The sequence below is a fragment of the Xiphophorus couchianus genome, chromosome 22 (genome assembly GCF_001444195.1).
Source record: "Xiphophorus couchianus chromosome 22, X_couchianus-1.0, whole genome shotgun sequence".
NCBI lineage: Eukaryota > Metazoa > Chordata > Actinopteri > Cyprinodontiformes > Poeciliidae > Xiphophorus > Xiphophorus couchianus.
The window spans coordinates 8547231-8563845 of record NC_040249.1 but is presented as its reverse complement, the minus strand read 5'-3'; the positions used below and the strand labels follow the sequence as shown (position 1 = coordinate 8563845).

At 36.5% G+C, this 16615-nt stretch overlaps 1 protein-coding gene across 1 annotated transcript in view; it reads right to left on the bottom strand.

Annotated features, from left to right (window-relative positions):
• Nucleotides 1–16615, bottom strand: part of LOC114138424 (receptor-type tyrosine-protein phosphatase epsilon-like) — a 29490-nt gene that overhangs the window by 9477 nt on the left and 3398 nt on the right. The window contains exons 2-10 of the mRNA XM_028007668.1: nt 10541–10756; nt 5301–5372; nt 2917–3013; nt 2462–2535; nt 1892–2028; nt 1644–1734; nt 1449–1525; nt 1326–1362; nt 1147–1244 (exon numbers count right to left, since the gene is read on the bottom strand). Of these exons, the coding sequence (XP_027863469.1) occupies nt 1147–1244; nt 1326–1362; nt 1449–1525; nt 1644–1734; nt 1892–2028; nt 2462–2535; nt 2917–3013; nt 5301–5367 (678 nt within the window). The 5' untranslated portion in view covers nt 5368–5372; nt 10541–10756. The remainder of the gene's footprint in view (nt 1–1146; nt 1245–1325; nt 1363–1448; nt 1526–1643; nt 1735–1891; nt 2029–2461; nt 2536–2916; nt 3014–5300; nt 5373–10540; nt 10757–16615) is intronic.

The following is a 16615-nucleotide window of genomic DNA, read 5'->3' as shown; positions in this document are numbered from 1 at the left end:
TCCCTCTCCCCCCCAATTTCTCATGTTACAATTGCAGTGTATTTTACTGGGCTTTTATGAAATAAACCAAGACAAAGCAACACATAACTATGAAGTTGGAGGAAAAGGATTAACAGGTTTCATAATTCTTGACAAATACAAATATGAGCAGTGTGGTTAGCTCAATTTAATCTGATTCCCCCAAGGGATAAACCTTCAGAAAAATAGCACTGCGAATCACCCAAAGGACACCAACCGCATGGGGAAACATGGTGGTTGCAGCGTCATGCAGCCACCATGATGCTGGTCATGGTGGTATCAATAACAACAGAAGTCAGTCGGAGTTAATAGGAACATGGATGAACCTAGAAGACGGGGAGGTGCAGAACACTGGACACTAGGGAGAAGGTTCAACTTTCAGAAGGACAACGACCCTACACATTAAGCTAGGGCTTGCAATGATTTAAATAACTGCATATTCATCCCTTTAGAATGGACCAGTCAAAGTTCACTGATAATATGTGGCCAACCTTCAAAAGTTTGACTGAGTTCCAGTCAAATTATGCTAAGACAAATGGGGAACAAATATTTTTTTTAGATGTGCAAAATTAATGTTTCACTTGATAATCAAGTTACAACTTTGTGTTGGTCCATCATATAAAATTCCAATAGTACACTTTGACGTTTGTGGTTGTAATGTGAAAGAATTGGAAACAATTCAAAGGCAATGAATACTTACTTTATCAAGGCACTGTATGAGTAGAAGAATTTATATTTTCAGTGTGTGTTTTAAAAATTCAATCCAGAGGCGGCTTGACAGTCGATAAGGTCTTCACAGTGACGTTTCAACCCATTAACTAGATTCTCTAATTATCATGAAGCCTCTCAGGATCTTATCAACAATTACTTCATCATTGATCCCCACCGCCTCTAATCTGCCCCATCAAACTTGCTTTTTGAGCACTCAATTATCCTCGTTAGGCTGAATTTAATTTCAATGCTAAGTGATCCTGCAGGGTGACACTTTTGAGTGGATTCCCAGTTAGAAGAGGGGTCAAATAAAAGATAATCAGCACGTTGGCTTACAAGACAACATAAGAGGTCTCAAAGAATTTGTGGTGTTTACAGGAGGGTTTGAAATAATTCAGTAAAAAATTAGGAACATACCTCCTTTCTTTCTTTCAAATTTGTCAGCATCACTATCGTTGTGGTTTTTTGCTCCCAAATCATTCGCCAGAAATCAGCCAGTGTCTCGGGCTTGGGACCTGGAACAGTATCGGAAGAAAGATTTCAAAACACATGGCATCAAGAGTCAGAAACTCCAGTGTTTTCTTAAAACACTTTACCTTGAGCTGCGATGAATTTGTTCTTCTCTTTATATCCCTGCGTGGGAAAAAAAAAAAACACTCTAGATTAGGTAAGACAGAATGATTATATTGATGAAGAGCTTATGGGGTAAAAATACCTACATCTATGTAAGAGGCATTGATGTAGTCTGAGCACAGATGTCCATCGAGCTGACTGAGTATCACCCTGGAATGATCATCTGAGACAAGAGAGGAGACATAAAACAAAGTAAGTTTATTTCTGCCTGCTGCACTGCTTTTCCCGGTGATTTAGCCGTCAATAAACCCGCGGTCTAACATACACAGACCCTCACTCACATGGTAAAATGTTTGGGTATCTGTTTTTCTCTCTGTTGTGCTCTCTGCTCGCCTCCTCAAAGGACCCATGGTGGTAGTAACATGGCAGTGACTACAAAGAAAGAAACCAATCCTCACATGATAAAAAAAGCAACAGGTACAAAGCCGTCTATCAAAATATTTTATTGTTTGTCCACTGTACTTGATATACGATTTCACGAAGAAAAAAAACCCCAAAAAAACCCGTCATCCACACCAAACAATCTTACATTGAACTCCTCTCTGAAGAGTTTTCCGTCATCTGCGGAGCGTATCCGGTACTCCTCCTCCAGCGAGTCCAGAGGGATCGGGAAGTATCTCTTGGACGGCGAGGGAGATCTTGGGAGGAGGACCACTGTCTGCTCTCCTGAGTATAAAGGGATATACGGTGGTCAGACAGAAAATGTCTCCCAGTGGACGGCATTACAAGATCTCGCAGCACCTGCACAAACAAGCCTGATGACTATTAAGATTTCCTACCTCTGTGGGTACATGACAGAAATGATTTCTGGAGTCATAAAGTTGGTGCTGCGGCTCAAAACCATCTCAGCTCGGAATTTGGCATTTCCGCACATTTATTTTCCACTTGAAGAAAAGTTTATGTGGCTCCCTACGTGCTATGAAACCTAAGAGCCCCCCCCACACCCCCGCACCCCCACAACTTTTCCAGCTTTGGCTCATGAGCCTTCCTTTGTTCATAAAGAGTTTAAATTTACAAGTAAAATAAAAAAGGCATAAAAAGAAAATGGATGCATTATATTTTCATGCTCCGGTGGTTATTTTGAGTGCAGAAGGAGTACCTTGTTCCTCCAAGAAGCCATTTGGAATCTTCTTATCCACGGATGTGACCAGGGCTTTCCTGTGGTTTTTAAACCTGTAACGTAAGAAATAGGGTGAGGTAATGAAAACCATCTGATGAAGAGAGCCAAGTTCAGTAGAAAAGGTGCCCACGGAGAACTGTTTAACACATGAGATGAGTCACAAAGTTAAAGGAAACATTGACCATCTCAGAGAAGTAAAGCTGTTCCTCCTCATGCTGTCGCTTCGGAATGTGAAGCCTCATCTGACCTTACTCGTTTTGTTTGCTGTCTTCCTTAACAAGCAGCTGTTAGCCCACAAGCCACTGCTCGCCTCCTGTTTAACCCCCCCAGACCCCCAAACAATAACGCCCTGACACATTCAGCCTTATTTTCATTTAATGATAAAAAAGGGAGACGGTGAGGAAAGTAATTGTGAGTTTTGCGACTTTATTTACCTCAGGCAGTAGATTGTCAGCAGGACAACAATGATAAGAAGCAGGGATATGATCAGCGTCGAGGGCAGGACGTGATCACCGTGGTGGGTGGGGTTTTCTGCACAAACAAAAAGTGAAACAGATTACTTCAAGACAAAAAGCTTCAAACTAAAGTTTTCTTTTTCCTTTCTGACTTGTTTTCAAAAAGCTTAGAAGTCTTGATGCCGCACAAATAACTCAATTTGTAACTCAGTAAGTAAAAATGACTAAATTTTAATTTGCACAATTCCACTCAAGCAAACTTTTCTCTTACAGATTTACAGAAATAACTTGCAGTGGGTTTATGCTCACAATAATGATTAAGAACAATTGTTAGGAGTAATGCACTGATGGCTGATTGTGCTGCAATAAGATGTGGGATTGGGTTTCTGTGACAACTACTGATATATTTTACAAAAAGTCTGTCTGAGTTATCTCTTAGTCTTCTTGAATTTATCATTATAACATAAATAAAATATTGCAATTTCCTTGGTGTTTTATTTAAACATATCTAATGTGGAACAATCATTTCTTTTAATTAAAAACCCAGATCTTTTGGGATATTTAGTGGGTTTTTTGTAGTGTAATTAATCTGCGAAGCTTTATAGCTCTTTGCTAAAATTGCAGTAGGAGCTAATATATAAATTCTTCTTTTTTTGTAAAATAATATTTGGAAAACCGTAACATTTAAATTGGATTATTAATTTCATTATATATAAATATTTAACTTGTAGTTTTATAGATGCAGTTTTATGGCCATCTCTGATCCCCTGTTTGTTTGCTGTTTTCTCTTCCACAGTGTAAAGACATTTAGACTTTTAGTTTTACTGGTCTCTCAAAATTCTCCTTAGGTGTGAACCTGTGTATGCATGATTTTTTTGTCCTGTCTGTGTCTGTGTGCAACGAACTGGCATCCTGTACCCTGCCTCTCGTCCGCTGACTGTTGGTGATGGGCGCCAGGCCCCCTCACGACCCTGAAAGGATAAGTGATTGTCTGAGAGAGAATTAATTATTGCTGTTACACTATTTTTCAGTTTTTTACATCCAACTTTGTCTGTGTGAGCACGATTATAGAAAATTCACAGGATTTAATTTTTTTTTTTTGATTGCTTTATGCTATTCTTTTTAAAGTACTTTCATTATTTCTGTACTTTTTAGGAGGGGGAAGAAATATGTTTACTTGTATTTTTTTTATGCATTTTTAATGTTGCAGTTGACAGAGCTGTCATAAATTACTCAGTTTGTTTTTATGTCAGCAGCAAATTTTGTCTCATTTCTGTAAACTGTTTCTGTGCAAAAGAAAAACTGAAGCCTAAAAATATAAATATATTTTGTTAGTTTATGTTATGTTTTGTAGCATAAACATATAAAAAAATAGCATATTAATAGGCACCCACATTTTGCACTATGTTGAATTTGCCACTCCAATTGCTAACTCTTTTTGTGAGTCTGTAATGTTTTAAATCACAGCCTTCCTGAAATGTTTTTGGACATATCATCTCTCATTATTTTACTCCAGAATTTAAATAAATATATATATTTTGTTTAGTTTTGAATTGTGTGTTAAAAACAAATGAATATATCTAGTCCAGACTGCAGGACAGATTGCACTCTGACTCAGTCCACCTTTGGTAAGCCTGAATGCAGAAAGAAGGAGGCAGTTTTATGATTGCTGCAGAAACAAACAGCATTCAGGAGAGTTCCCAGAGCTGAAGCATTAATTTGTGCATCTTTTTCGTTTTTAATTGTCCTAAGTAGAAGCCATATAGTTTTAATGTCTTCAACTTTGTTGGAAATGTTGCTCTAAATGGTATGCACTGAACTGTTAGATTATCTTGTTTTTTGTAACTCACTGAACATTTTTATTTCTGTAATAATTACCCTTGAGAATATATTTTTTTAATACACAAGGAACCTATAAATTTTCCATATCAACATTCTGGATTTCCTTACATTTTAATTTATAACCCTTTCTCCATCTGTTTTTATAACTTCTGGACATGTATTGGTCCTAATTGGGTTTTATTTTCTAGATGTTCCACACATCATTAAACAGCTCCATGCTGACGCTGGCTTCCAATTTGGCAGTAGGGCAAAAGGCTGTTTCAGTGTTTTTACTGGCATTCAAAAGTTAAATCAGCTTTAGTTCAAAATGTACAACACGGACCTGGCAAATCTGGACATACGTGGAAATGAAAGATAAGTTACTCTCTCAAATTTCGTCTTTACAACAGCATCCCGTTCATTTTGTTAGATGATCTGGAAAATTACTTTGATATGTTAAAACCAAATGTTAAACCTTTGCTATTTAAAATATACACGTTTCTTTCTTTAATGTTAGCAGTGCAAGACCTTTGATGTTTTACCTGCAGTTTGGTTGTCATGAGATGAATTGTTGACAGTGATGGAGGATCCAATCAGAAACAACACCATTGTCACTGAAAGAGAAAAAGAAAAGCAACAACACTGAACCACTTTTACTGAAAAAAAACCTGTTTGAACCTGTAACTCTATATATCCGCCACTAGACGGAGCCAAACCAATATAAAACCCATCTGTGTCTTGGTGTCTTCATAAAGGGCAGAGATGAGAGCTCTGCTTTGATGTGGCTTGAGGGTGATGTGTGCGAGTTTGTCTGCAGAGCAGTTAAGAGTCCTGTTGGGAAATCTGGTTGCAGTCGTGTTCTGTCAGGCCGACTTGAAAGTGAAGCATCAAATAACCTCAAATTCAAACATCAAACCAGGGAGGAGGCTTTAACCCACAGGTGACAGTAACCATATCCCTTGCAGACCTTGTGGAGTTGAGCTTCAGCATTGCTTGTTAGAAGCCATTTCCTTCTCCCCTGTTTTCTTTGATGTACTGGATCTGTACTGGAACCTGCTTTGAGAAAATAACACTATTTCTGTATGTCCCTGGCCTTTTTTAACATCCCATAATCTTATGGGATGAAAAAAAAAACAATGTCATTTCATATTTTTAATTTACTAACAAGGGGAAATTGTCCATAATATTGCATGGTCCTTTTAGCTCCCTCCATCTCTTTATTTTGTCCTCCCTCTATACCAGCGTTTCTGAAACTTCCTATAACATCTACTACCTGACTTACCTTTTGCAACACAATACTTAAAAAAAAGAAAGAAAAAAACCTCTTGTTCTCCTGTTCTGCATTAGTCTGTCCTAAGTTGGAATTTCAAATTGCAGAGTGAAAGGCTAATGTGACCCATATCCCTTTTTTTTGTCGACATATGACCCATATCCAACTTTTTCATAGCAGTCTAAAAGACCGAATTCAGATTTTTTTTAACCCCCCCCCAAAAAAAAATAAAATCTGATTTGTGCCACTTCCATATGTGCTACTAAATCACATACTGTACTTATCCAATTGTTTTTAATGTGTCTGTAGTCTGAAGGGTCTTGCTGATGCACTTTAGCCAACTTTCATTCTGCACTGGAAAAAGCAAAAAGCTCAGTAAATCCAGACATAAATAATAGCTGAACATTTTAATTATGAATTTATGAAATATTTCTGTCAGGGAAGCGCATCACTTCACTCCAGGCTCTGACTACACATCTAAACAGGTTTCTCTAAAGAAGTTGCAGTCAATGCTTCATAAAAAGCCATCACTATTAATTTTACTTTTCTTAATAGCTTCCTTTATCTTATGATCTTGTGATAATACTGTCAGAATACTGCAAACTCAATTCATAAGCAGTGTGCTGCTGTGGGACATCCGAGTTAACAGATTTTATGTCATTCCCAGATCCAAGTTTAGACATCAAAACAATTAGCTGTCACTTAGCCTAAGCACCAAAGTTGCTTTATTCTTTAAAAAAAATATATTCTTAATTAGTTTCTCTCTTTTTCAACAAAAGGAACAGAAAAGTCTCACTTACTTAAAGACATTCTGATTCGAAGTCTTTTCCCACCTCTCACTGCTTTCTTAAGATCTGTGTAAATATTGTTGCATATTTCTTTTTAATTATCTGTATTATGTATTTTCTTCTTAGTAGTCATGTTTTAATTATTTAATGATCTATCTTTTTTTAGCACTTTTTGATTTTTATCTTTGGATGATGCTATGCATATGGCATATACTGTATAAAAAAAGAGAATTGCTCACAACATTTTTCTTGTCTTTTTTTATCTCCAAAGTTCAGTACCTATTTTTTCTTCAGTCACTTACATTTCCTTTCATTTTTCTCGCCATCCTCAAAGGGGAAAGGTATGAAACAAAACCATAAATTGGGCAAATGTGCCAAATCTGCCTAAATGTCTTTGCTTTGATTTTGTAAAAGGGCAACAAAAGAACTGAGTGTCCTAATTTATCCTCTGTTTCAAGTCCCTTTCTTATTATAGAGGCCAAAAGACTAGATGGAATAATTCATTGAGTCAATTTATTTCTTGTGAAAATGGGTCATCTGGGGGCCTCATTTGTGATTTTTTGGAGAATTTCTTTCATACAACCCCCGGGAGGCTGATTCCAAATAAAAAAAAACATTGCCTTGAAGCTTTTGTTGAAAACAGAGCCACATAATAACGCTCTAAACTGTTCTCAAAACAAACTCGATGTCAGATTTCATAAAGTGTTACTGGATTATAAATTAGATGGTTGAGTTTTGAAAAATATGCCATCTTCTACCGCCATGAGAAACAAGTCTTTATATTCAAAGTAGTGTGTGCACATGCAGCACAAATGCATTTTTTATATAAAAAGTACACATGCTTTCACATGTAATTTGTCACAAAGCCAAAGGTTATGTGTTGCATACTGTTAGATGAGCCAAACCTCTCCCCACTGTTAAACAAGCATGCAGAGCCAGCACCTGCTCCTATTCCCTCCCCTTTGGTGGGAAAGTTGCATCTACTGATTTAGCCCCATGCTACTGTACATGGAACATGCACAGCAAGGCATGCTGTGCATGTGGGTCACTGCATGGCCCACCGTGCGTTTGTCATTTTCTGGCAGCTATTCTATATATATATATATATATATATAATATTTAGTGAGAAAATGAGTAAGTAAATGGGTACAAAAAATTGCCAAGCACAGTCAAATGCTGAGATTCGGTTAAAAGGATATCTGATAAGGCATGAAGACACTTGAATTTTCTGGGTAGTTATGGGAAAAAAGAGGAACTAAGCTTTAAGTGTTGATGAGGTTCTAAAATATGAACCACTGTACTACAGCGGGATGTCATGACTCGGCTTATGTGTACGCAAAGAGAGGAAGCAACGACAAAAACAGTAAGAAGCTCCGGCCTCAATAGACGAAACTGGAATGGAGATTCATCCTCCACAGCGAGACACCCACCCTAAACATAGAGCTAAAACAGAATGGTTGTATATTAATGTGTCAGAAATGGTCCAGTTAAAGGCCAGAGCTCAATCGGATTAAATATCTGTTATGATACATTGGCTGCAGTAGAGGTGGAATGTCGTTAAATACAATTTTATATTCAGGGAACTGGATAGAAATCAGTACTACACTTTTCATTTATATTTTTCATTTGTGAAAAACATGAGATTCATTTTTTTCTTTAACATTAGAATCTCTCCACCTTTCCATCCATCCATCCATCCAATCACAACTAAAGTGAATTTGTTGAATCTTGCATTAAAGCTGTACTGTCATTCAGCTACAATGTAATGCCAAGACTGACAGTGCATAACGTTTGGGTCAGCCTCTCGGGTCATGGCTTATTTAATGTTGATGCAATTTGCACTGAAAGGTGTCACGAGTTAAAGATAACTTTGTGACAGGATATAACATGTGCAGTGTCCACAGCAGGAGATGTTGCTGTAGCAAACTCAATGATTTATACTGGAAGCCTGTCAGATCCAAACATTCCCAGTGACCGGCCTGGTTTTGCTTCCATGTGTTTATTAACTCAACATTTGCAACAAGATAGACATGAATTGACACCATGGAAGCACCAATAACAAGCGTGTGTTTTACCTCTGAAGACATGAACCCTGGCCACATACATTTTAGATAAATGTGATCCAAGATCATGTGTTTATTCCCACTGACAGGAATTCTGTAGGCTCTTTTAAAACATCATTGTTTTGACATTGTAGCCATAAATCATCTTGAATGATATAAACAAAAGCCACTTGAAACGATACGGTCAGTTATGCAATAAAAACACGAGTAAAGAATGATCATTATTAAATAGAAATTAAGCATCAGTGAGCATCTGCTCATTATTAATCATCCATAATAAATCAAAAATTCTTGCATTATCATTATATTGTTCTGACTGGCTGTGACATGTGATTTGCGCAATAAAGTTTCCTAGCGGCTTCAAGAAAACGGGGTCACATGCAACAGAACGCTGACTCAAAACAAACACTGAAACTTGACACAAATCCCTTCATTGTAGTAGGAAAGTCAGATTAAAGCTGTTTGTGGGTCATCTTTTTCCCTGTGCAACATATAAATGTGGCAGTCTGGCATTCCTTTTTCCTCAAATTATTCTCAAATGTAAATGGAGATGCTGAGAACATACTAAATGTCTTCAAAGGCATCCAATGAGGAACCAATGGGAGTCAGAAAATCTGCAAATTACAGACTCTTACATTGTCTTTCCCTGACAATTAGGCAAATTTTGATTCAATTTGAAGATCTTCCTAAGTCGACAGGAAGATGGAACACATACAATCCCACAAATACACAACAAAATCATACAGATCCATATCACTGACCAATACATACAGATTAACGGATTTCTTAGCACATGGAGAGAAGTGTGTTACTGAATTGTTCCTTCTCCAACTGAAACCGCCACAGATCTTAGAAAATGTGTGTCTTTCTTAAACATTCAAATGTTCCCATCAATGTACTATTTAGAGGTCATGTAGAGATGCTCTATAAGGTCCTAATCACTGGCAATGCTGACTAAGGGTGCCACTGCAGGTTTCTAGATTCTAGATTCAGCATATTAAAAAAGCTGTAAGAACAGGATCATCAACACTTCCTGACAAACAATAACAACATATATCAAATATATATCCACACATCCAAACATGCTTCAGTTTTCTCCCAGATCAATATGTCTTCAAAGACTTGTATTCTCTGAATACATGGCATGTTTGGAACACCAAAGGAGAGAGAAAAAAAATGTTGCTGTTGTATTCCGGGATCTGAGGAGCAAAAGCATCAGGTGTGGAAAAAAAAAAAAGAAAGATGCAAGACACAGCCAGCATTTTTGCTGTCAAGTGCCAAGGACAAAAGTGAAAGGAAGCACAATGGAGATGCTGCACTTCGCATGTCAGCAAAGTGCAGCAGCAGAGTGAGCGGTGTGAACAAAGAAGAAACTGGAAGGAAAAGGAGAGAAAATATCTCCTCCAATCCAGACTTTGAGTTTATGTGAAAAAAACAAAACAAAACACATTATGTGTTTGCAAAGTGGCTAGTGGAACAATTCTTCAGTGTTTGGGAAGATAATTTACTACCTTAATATGTACGTATGTTATTGTATTATCATATATTCTTATTTAAATTACTTAACTTTCTCAAGAAATCAGTTGAATTTCAATAAAATTCTGTTTATTTCTGGAAAAAATATACATGTAAATATTAGGGTGAACAAACAAGACACTTACAGTCCCACTCAAAGCTGCTGTGACCCGTCACTCCATAGCAATCATGTGATTCTGTTGTCTTTGTGATTTACTGAGGAGGTTTTCTTTCCCTAAGTCTTCATCACATCCTGGAAGTTACCAAAAATATGAATGAAGAGACGAGTCAGGATAATGGCAGTGCCGGAACGTTCTTCAGAGTTCTTGGGGCTTCGGATCAACAGGGGACCTCTTGGAAACCTGGGGGAAAAAAATAATAAGAAATGTGTAAATGAAACAGAAACAGTTTGGAAAACTATCCGACATATTTTTTGTAGCTCAGTTTTTTTAAGCAATCTAAAAAAATAAATAAATAAAAATAAAGCTGCGTGCATGCAACTAAATGCAAAAAAATAGGTGGAATCGCTGCCAGACTGAACAAAGCATCAGTCACCTGGCTGAGTGGGTGTGGATGTGAAGCCATCTGGGTTCTATGTTCTTCACGTCCACCAAGAAAACTAAAACCAATCTCTTTATGACATTAATAACCATAAAACCCCCAAAATTTCAAAGCCTTTGTTTAGATAATCTTTTTACAAATTACACAATTTTGATTTTATCCACAAACTTGTTACAACAAAAAACAAAACCACCTATAAACAAAGTCAAACGATCCCTCTATCATGGCACAACACATGAAAAGGCCCAATTTGTTTTTTTGTTGTTGTTTTTTTGCAGTCTATGAATGTTTTTGCATACCTATGGATTTATTTGGATGGTTGCAGGTTAGTTTGTAAACTGGTTTGAATTCCCTTGACATATCTGAATTTAAAATGACAAATTACATCGATGTCGCAAGTCAAGCCGTAGAGCTGTTGGGTACGTTTGTGGAGATCCGCAGGGTCATGGCGACTCAACAGAAAGAACCACATTGCAATCAAAAAACTGTGGGTTCCGCTGTAGGCGATTTGCTCTTAGGAAACTTGCAAACCATTATGTGTGTCAGTGTATGAATGTGTCCATGATCATGTTTTTAACTGTGGCCCAAAGTAAATGAGGCTCAAAAGTGCTTCAAGTTGTTGGTATGACTAGAAAATCACTGGGGTAGAACCTCACTGATCCCTGTCTCTGCACTTTAAAAAAAAAAAATGTTCTAAGGTAGTATTCTGAGGTGGTTGTTGAGTTGTTTTAAGCGGGACTCCTCATTTTGATTAATTAAACCATGTAAGTTCTACTTGTGTCAGAGTTGAGACAAGCGCGCCTATGCATGCATATCAATAATAGACAAAAAAACAAAACTTCTTTATGCAGTTTAATCTCAAACTATGATTCTATGCCACATGAACTTTGGAGGCCACTGCCTATCTGACCTTAGATCTCACCACAACATGACAGCATCACCATGACTCACTGAGATGTTCAAAGCTCATTCTGCCTTTTAACCTAGTTCTGTTTGTTCACTAACCTTCTCTGCTACCATTTGTGACCTTCATGAAGCAGCTCCATTTATAAAATTAAATAAATGAAACTCAAAATGGTGAACTATTCATAAAAACATTTAAAAAAAACATACACTATCTTTCATTTCACATTTATGCATTATTTTATGTTGATCTGATGAAGCTTGTAACAGGACAGGAACATCTTAAATGGTGTGAATATTTTTGCAAGGCACCACTGTAAAACAAAGGTATTTAATGATTCATTTTTTCCTGTTTAGTGAAAAGAAGAATGAAGATATAGTCTTGCAAAAGATAGTGAGAAAGCAGGCTTAATCTCTTTTCCTGTCCACTATGCACCAGCATGGCGTAAAAAGGGATACTGTAGCTGCTGGAACATAGCTAAGCCAAAAAAAAGAAAAAAAAGTAAAGGTGAATTAGTCAGTAGACTCAGCTGGATGACTTCCCTGACCTGAGCTGTGAGAAAGAAAAAGTAACTGAACAAGGTGTGAAAAGCACCTTATTTCCCCAATCGGAGATCAGATTTTTTTCCCAAATGCTTTGAAAAGCTGCTGCTGGCAGTGGAATATGTGCAGGAAACCTTCCACTAAAAGCATCCAGTTGAACTTGATACTGCTCAAGAGATCCTTTATGAATAAGGCAGTAAAAATCTGTTCTGGAAGTTTAATATTGTGCCTATTAACACTTGTGAAACCTTTAAGCGTGTTTGCTCGCTTTCATTTGTCAGAAACAAAATCTGAGTTTTGTTTTTATTCGTTTGGGCAAGAAGCTAGGCAGAGCACGAGGAGATCATAGAGGTTAACTGGGCCTTTGCAAAGTAAATAAATTTCTCCAGGTCCTTGATTTTAAACACTAGTAATAATGTGCAGAATGTCATGTATTGATTCCACTTATGTACTTTTCTCTATTTTTCACTCTTTTTATCAAAAACTAAGCAAACAGGTCTTTATTGCCCGTCATTATTATGTTTGATAATACATGAAAAAGAAAAAAATATGTTACAATATAAATTTTCCGTCTTAATGGCTTCCTCGCTTTAGACTCTGATCAAATATAACAAGTTAAAGAGCAATTCATTTAAATTAAATATAGTTTTAAAAAGCTTATGATAAAGGAAGAGTGGGGGAGGAAAGAAATCAGATTTTCTTTTTTTATATTTATAGAATGAACTTAAAACTTAAACACTTGAGAAACTCTTATTTAGTAATAATAAAGTTGGGAGAACAATAATCATTTGCTTAACCTATATATCACATATTTTTTAATATCTTTGACATGACCTTTCATTGGAAGGACATTTTTTTAATAATTTCTAAGTTTATTTAACCTTTATTTAAATGTCATACAACAGAATATTATACAGCAGAAGACATTATACTGTTTTTGGACACTACAAAAATCCAGACATCTATGTACCTAAAATGATAACTACAATGAAAATAATTCAACAAATCTATATTTTTATTCACACCTATTTTTGGAATTCAAGTTGAATTCTAAAAATATACATAGAAAAAAAGACATGCAAACCACACAAGGAAAATGAAAAACATTAAGACATAAAACCATAAAAGTAAAACAACTTTAAAATGACTAGAATGAGATCAAGGCATACACAGATATTTCAACCTGTGCCTTACTACAAGTAAGATGGCCACAGGGGGCAGCATACACAGGTGTGTGAAAAGATTTAAACAAAACCACTCATAACTGAACAAATAGAGGCAAAACTTTTGGTCAGTGGTTATTAGCCTGCATATCGAGCTTACATCGCTGTCTAAGTATATCGTCGTCATCTTTCATTTGATCTGTATTAAAATGGCTGAGGTATTTAACCTTTTTATAAACTTCAAGAACATTGTTGGCCTGTTTAAACACAGGGAAATGTAACTGTTTATCTTGTCAAGTATCTAATATTATGTTTATTAACATTGTACTTTGCATGCATTATGTGCTCAATTTTTGGGTTTAATATTCCCATTCAATTCTACTAGATTAGTTCAGAAGTAATTTTATCTGTTTATTTATAAATATATCTAGTTTTAGGTTCCCTCCTGCTCTGATTGGTCAAATAAAAGTCAAAAAAGGTTACATGGAATGCAACACACTCATACCAAGCTAGCAACTGGTCAGGCACTATGAAAACATTTTATGCTGACCTGTATAAAATACAGAGTACATATGCACAGACTAGCATAAACTTTGGCTTCATATGTTGCAGAAATGTACAAAACAAATGTTTTCAATCTCTGAAGTCTGTTTCTTTAAATGCAAAGTCAAACACTGATTGGTTGAATACTAAGATTAATCTCATATGTTACTGAACAAACTGTTCTCACAGCAGGCCATCTACCACTCCCAGAACGAACATTAGCATCTGAATGTAAGGTTTTCAACATCTTCTAATGTACATTATGAAAAATAAAAAAGCTAGAGACCATGGAAGACTCTTACAGTTAAAAGCATACTGTGAAAAAGTCATCCAGCCCAGCTGATCTTTGAAGCGGAACAAAAAGATAAATCCTGTAACTAAATCTGTCAATCAAATATGAATTATACTTTTAAAAGGGCAGAAGGGTAATGCTAGAGCTGTTTTCTGGTTCTGAACACAATTTGGCCTCTGGGTGGAACTCCAGGCAACATTTGGCCCTTGGCTCTTATTTAAAAGGGTAAGAGTGCTACTCAAGGGGTTTGGAAAAGTTTTACTTAATAAAATATTTCAATAAGGATGATAGCATTGATTAAAACTGGCAATAAAATACAATACATTGAAGCATAAAAATCCTTCAGAAAAGTTTTTGTGAAATTTATAGCAATCTCATAATTGTTGTAGTAAAAAGTCTGACCTGACCAGTGGTATGATTAAAAGAAATGATAAATAATACTTAATACAGTATTCTACTTGCCTTTGGTCATTCAGTTCTTTAGTTCTACAAATTTAGTCAAAACGGAAGCCTTGTTCATAATGTTCTATTATTATTTATTATAGGAACAGCTACTTCCTGTCTGCTCTGTGCTGACTAAAAATGATTAAAAAAAACAACATGGAGGTCATCGAAGCTGTATTTGAGTGCCGTCGTCATCCAAAACTCCCAAAAGAGACAGCAGTGAGTCTATGAGTTGTTGTTTACCATAGCTATCATTCTTTTCTGCCAGCTCAAAACACAAATATTAACACAATTTCCTAAAAAGAAGACATATTATGCTTCCTTGAACAGGTTAAAACAGGTCTGTGGGATATACAAATCATGTTCATTGCATTTTTTGCACAAACATCAATCTCATATTTCACCCAACTGCTTCTAAAAGCAGTAAAGACTTAAATGGAAAAGCAAAAATGTGCAAAAAAACAATTTTGCATAATAGGTCCCCTTTTACAATGGAAAACTAATTGCTATTTCCTTATAAGGTGGTGTGAATTATGATGTATGCCCTTTAAAAAATGTTTTATCTTAAACACAAATTCAAGTTATATGAGTCAGTTGGAGTCCACCTGTGATGTTCCCTGCTGTCAAACTAACTGAACACACAAAGATACAATTGTTTCTTACATTGTGTAACTTTCCGCCGACGCAAAATCTAAACCTCGACTTAACAGTGCACAGCACTCAGTGTGTGGGTAGGACCAGAGCCTCGAACACCTGCACTTCATAATAAGCAGCCATCCCGTCGTGGGAAATAGCCAAGAAAATTCAGTTTTATCCACACGAGCCAGGAGGATGAGGAAAGTAATATCCAGCCTCCAGTTTGAGGACTCTGAAAATGACACTTCTGGGACACAATAGGTGAAACCGGGGACATGAGATGATAATCATTGCAATTACAGCCTCACTTGTTCAGCTGCAGCTCAGCCAAGGATAAAGGAGTAAGCTTCTTTCCTCGGATTCACCACAATGGAGCTAGGTGCAAAAATGAATACAAAATCAAGCCCCCGCAGTATACAAAGAAATCTACTGTGATGGTCGTGTTACAGACAATATTTTTGAAAAATGTATAAAAATAACAGCTTGTTTTTCTGTGTCGTTGCTATGGGTGTTGATTATTTAAGCGATTGCCTCTTTTGCTTGACAGACCACAGAATGACGACGCAGACACTTGCTCTTCTCAGTAAGAGCAGAGTTTCACCACAAGCATACTTGCAAAACCACACATGAGCAGGGTTGCAGTTGTGTCTTAAAATACATATCCATAATTTGCTGGATAAATACATATCCACTACAAAAACTCACTTTTTTAAAAGTAATCATGCATTTTTGCGCAAATGCATACACTTTCATTGTCTCCTTTTTGTTTTGTTTTGTTTTTTAGCAGAAATGTAAATGAAAATTAAGATTCCAACTTATTTTTTTTTTGACTAACATTAGGTAACACTGTTACCTAATGTTACCTACTGTAGGTCCTCCACGTGGGCTGCAAAATGTGTTACGCCTGGGCCAAGAGACAATGCGAGAAGAATGTTACGTGGGCTAAATAGAAAAGCAACTGGACTGTTGCTCAATGGTAAAAAGTCCTGTTTTCAGATGAACGTAAAATTTGTATTTCATTTAGAATTTAAGGTCTCAGGGAAGAGTGGAGAAAGCACAGAAGTCATGCTGCTTGACGTCCAGTTTGAGGTTTTCACTGTCACGATTGGTGCCATGCTTGAAGTACAGAGCAGCTA